At 48.8% G+C, this 1,450-nt stretch overlaps 1 protein-coding gene across 1 annotated transcript in view; it reads left to right on the forward strand.

Annotated features, from left to right (window-relative positions):
• LOC119616831 (ribonuclease inhibitor) overlaps positions 1-1,449 on the forward strand; it is a gene marked incomplete at both ends in the record, with an annotated part of 11,579 nt that extends 10,130 nt beyond the window's left edge. The window contains 2 exons of the mRNA XM_037974461.1: positions 74-169; positions 1,311-1,449. Coding sequence (XP_037830389.1) covers positions 74-169; positions 1,311-1,449 — 235 coding nt within the window. The remainder of the gene's footprint in view (positions 1-73; positions 170-1,310) is intronic.
• Position 1,450: the final 1 nt, after the last annotated feature.

Genomic DNA, 1,450 nt, shown 5'->3' on the forward strand with positions numbered 1-1,450 from the left:
GTTGCTGTAACCTGTCAGAGAGAAGCTGTGAAGTTCTGTCCTCAGTCCTCAGCTCCCAGTCCTCCGGTCTCAAAGAACTGGACCTGAGTAACAACAACCTGCAGGATTCAGGAGTGAAGCTGCTTTCTGCTGCCCTGGGGAGTCCACACTGTCATCTGGAGACTCTCAGGTCAGGATCAGAGTCCTGGGTTGGACTTTTTTCTGTTGGGAAATAAGGAAACTTTAACATTTTAACTTATTTCACAATTTTTATGCTCTTGTAGTTAACTTTAGTTTGTTGTTTTCAATTTTTTTTTTTAGTCCAACAATATGATCAAAGCTTGTTAATTATCAGGATTAGTATTACTTCTGGACCTGCAGAATATGTTTTAACCGTTTACTGAGCTGCAGAAACCAACCTCATCGGGCTCATCTCGGATGGTGATGAGTCTGCCTACATGTGGGAGGTGGACCAGCTGGTGACCTGGTGCAGCAGCAACAACATGGAACTCAATGCCCAGAAAACAGTAGAGATGATTGTGGACTTCAGAAAGGCCACAGCCCCTCACCCTTAACAACACCCCCATCACCACTGTGGCCTGCTACCGGTTCCTTGGTACCACCATCAACCAAGACCTCAAGTGGGAGCCAACCATCAGCTCGCTTATTAAGAAGGCCCAGCAGAGGATGCACTTCCTGCGACAGCTGAAGAAAGCTAAGCTGCCAGCCAGGCTGATGGTGCAATTCTATACAGCTATCATCGAGTCCATCCTCAGCTCATCACGGTGTGGTATGCCGGGGCCACTGCCAAGGACAGATACAGACTGCAGGGCGTTGTGCGCTCCGCCGAGAAGGTGATCGGCTGTAGCCTCCCATATCTCCATGACCTATACGTCTCCAGGACTGTGAGGAGAGCAGGTCGGTTCACAGCTGACCCTGCTCACCCTGCAAGCAGCCTGTTCATACCACTCCCCTCAAGCAGAAGGTTTCGGTCCATTCGGACCAGAACATCCCGCCATAAGAACAGTTTCTTCTCCTCTGCCGTCAGACTCCTGAACAGTTAGAACTCGTAACTCTATAACTCTGCCTTGGCCATGTCATCACTGGTTCCAAACACACTTAAACCTATTGACAGCACCTAGTTTCTTCTTCTTCAGCAGTCAAAAACTGTTTCCCCCTACCAGGTGGAACACACACTCACAAAGAAAGGTTCTTAATATATAGACCGCTGATTACCCATGTGACCTAACACCCATTCACAAATATATTCATTGATCACCTGCTCCTACACTGATCTTGTATATTTCGTGTGTGTGTGTGTGTGTCTGCAGGCTGTCAGGCTGTCTGATCACAGACGAAGGCTGTGCTTCTCTGGTCTCAGCTCTGAGCTCCAACCCCTCCCATCTGAGAGAGCTGGACCTGAGCTACAATCATCCAGGAGACTCAGGAGTGAAGCTGCTGTCAGCTGGAC

Source organism: Kryptolebias marmoratus, unplaced genomic scaffold (assembly GCF_001649575.2).
Source record: "Kryptolebias marmoratus isolate JLee-2015 unplaced genomic scaffold, ASM164957v2 Scaffold64, whole genome shotgun sequence".
In the NCBI taxonomy this organism is placed as follows: domain Eukaryota; kingdom Metazoa; phylum Chordata; class Actinopteri; order Cyprinodontiformes; family Rivulidae; genus Kryptolebias; species Kryptolebias marmoratus.